At 56.5% G+C, this 2515-nt stretch overlaps 1 protein-coding gene across 1 annotated transcript in view; it reads left to right on the top strand.

The window, feature by feature from the left end:
• Nucleotides 1–838: 838 nt before the first annotated feature.
• Nucleotides 839–2515, top strand: part of LOC114070391 (proliferating cell nuclear antigen) — a 2757-nt gene continuing 1080 nt past the window's right edge. The window contains exons 1-4 of the mRNA XM_027907751.1: nucleotides 839–971; nucleotides 1466–1533; nucleotides 1659–1853; nucleotides 2338–2461. Coding sequence (XP_027763552.1) covers nucleotides 875–971; nucleotides 1466–1533; nucleotides 1659–1853; nucleotides 2338–2461 — 484 coding nt within the window. The 5' untranslated portion in view covers nucleotides 839–874. The remainder of the gene's footprint in view (nucleotides 972–1465; nucleotides 1534–1658; nucleotides 1854–2337; nucleotides 2462–2515) is intronic.

Consider the following 2515-nt stretch of genomic DNA (forward strand, 5'->3'; position numbering starts at 1 on the left):
AAGGCTGTGCCCTCTTGTCCTGCTGCTGGTTCCTGGGAGCAGAGCCCGACCCCCCCCGGCTCCCCCTCCTGTCAGGGGGTTGCAGAGAGTGAGAAGGTCCCCCCTGAGCCTCCTCCTGTCCAGGCTGAGCCCCCCCAGCTCCCTCAGCTGCTCCTCCCAGCACTTGTGCTCCAGCCCCTTCCCCAGCCTCGTTGCCCTTTTTTGGTCCTTACAGAATCCTGGGGGCGGGGGGCGTCAGGAGGAGCACTGGGAGCAGGGCAGGGAGCGATCCTGCCCCTCTGCTCAGCCCTGCAGTGCTGTGTCCACGGACATGGAGCTTCTCTCCTGAGAGGAAAGGCTGAGGGAGCTGGGGCTGCTCAGCCTGCAGGTGGGACCAGTGACCCTCTGTGGTCCCTCCCAACCTCACCCACTCTGTGAATCAGCTCTGTCACTGTGTCCAGCTGTGGGACAGCAATGTCCTCCTGTCCTCTGCAGGATGCTCAGCCCTGTGCTGCTCTTGGGGCAAGAGGCACTTTGGGACTCTGAAGGCTGAATAACACCGGGATTTGATGTGGAATACAGTCCCTACACCCCCCTGTTTTTCCAACAGGGTTAAAAGGAGAGCTCTCACTGATAGCTGAGATTGTCTGGGAGTGCAGCATCCAAAAGGTTGATCCCTAAAAAGAGTTCACTGCTTTTATTAAAGTTCACACAAATCTAACCATCACATGGATCTTGAAAATTCCATCCGGGAATTATCCCAATCAGCAATTTGGGAGTGACAGTCCCAACATCATCCAGAGCTGAAAACACGGATTGGAGTATTTTATTCTGACAACTGCAACATCACAGCTTCCAATCCTGAGGGTCACCTGCCTTTTCTTCCCCCTCCAGCATGTCCAAAATCCTGAAGTGTGCAGGGAATGAGGACATCATCACCCTGCGGGCGGAGGACAACGCAGACACCTTGGCCCTGGTGTTCGAGGCACCGAGTGAGTGTTGAGTTTGGGAGCTCCTTTGCTGGTGGGATGTTCTCAGGCAGCCTCACAAACCCCACATGTGGTTCCTGAACCACACAGAGGGAAGGAAAGGGGAGGGGACACCTTATACTCGAACTCTTGAGGAGTCTGGAGATCTAAACTTGGCCAATACTTCCTTTGTAAGGGGAAGGCTCTTGTCTAGGCCAGGCACAGGTGCCCTTACCTGTCCTTTTTTCAGCCTGTAAGAGGCTGTTCGAGGCACTTCCAGACTTCCAGCCTCAAGGAAACGAGGTGGATCTCACTGTCATCACTGAGGTGGCTTTGGGGTGGGGGGAAGAGTGGCAGAAGTTAAATTCGGGTTGGTAACACTTGGCCACGCTGCACCTTGTTCGTTTGGGTCAGGAGGAGGTTTCTGATCATGAAGTGAAGCTGATGGATAACAGAAGTTAAATTCGGGTTGGTAACTACTCAGGAACACTTGGCCACACTGTGCTTTGCTCCTTTAGATCAGGAGAAGGTCTCGGATTACGAGATGAAGCTGATGGATCTGGACGTGGAGCAGCTCGGCATTCCAGTAAGTGGGGGCCCGAGTGGCTGATTTCTGAAGGTGTTTAAAACCCGTGCCAGGGCTGGAGGGTGAGTGAAGGTAGCTGTGTGAGGGCGGTGGGGCTGGCAGGGCAGCGCTGGCTGTGCCCCCAGGAGCAGGAGTACAGCTGCGTGGTGAAGATGCCGTCGGCGGAGTTCGCGCGAATCTGCCGCGACCTGAGCCACATCGGCGACGCCGTCGTCATCTCCTGCGCCAAGGACGGCGTCAAGTTCTCTGCCAACGGAGAGCTGGGCAACGGCAACATCAAACTGTCCCAGACCAGCAACGTGGACAAGGAGGAGGAGGCTGTGAGTGCACGGAGCTGCTCTGGATGAGCGTGAGGGGTTGGGGTGGTTAGGGTTGGAAGGGATCTTCAGGGGGCTGCTGGTGCACCCAGAGGGTGGTTGGCACTGAACAGGCTCCCCAGGGCAGTGGGCACAGCCCCAAGGCTGCCAGAGCTGCAGGAGGCTTTGGATGATCCTCTTGTAGATGGATCTGTGCAGGGCTGAGGGTATGACTGGATGGTCCTTGTGGGTCCCTCCCAGCTCAGGAATGCCCTGCAATTCCATGAGCCCCTGCAGTGAGCAGGGACAGAGCTGTGTCTGCCCCTGGGGTGTGGATTGTACACCACAAATCGTGGCCAGTTTGAGGTCCTTGCCCTGGGCCCCAAGTGCTGACCAGGACAGTGGGAGCAGCACTGCCCTCTGAGATGTCCCAGTCACTTGTGTGAGTCATTCTCTGGAAGGAGCTCCTGCAGCTGCATTTCCTGAGCTGTGCCCTGGGTTTTTTTAGGTCACAATAGAGATGAACGAGCCAGTCCAGCTGACCTTTGCCCTGAGGTACCTGAACTTCTTCACCAAAGCCACCCCCCTGTCCCCTACAGTCACACTCAGCATGTCTGCAGACGTTCCTCTGGGTGAGTGCAAGTGGCTCTGCTGGAGAAATCTTGCAGGATTGGAGCTTGTGAGTT

Source organism: Empidonax traillii, unplaced genomic scaffold (assembly GCF_003031625.1).
Source record: "Empidonax traillii isolate 1590-97213 ecotype Southwest subspecies unplaced genomic scaffold, ASM303162v1 scaffold1538:size123251, whole genome shotgun sequence".
Lineage (NCBI taxonomy): Eukaryota > Metazoa > Chordata > Aves > Passeriformes > Tyrannidae > Empidonax > Empidonax traillii.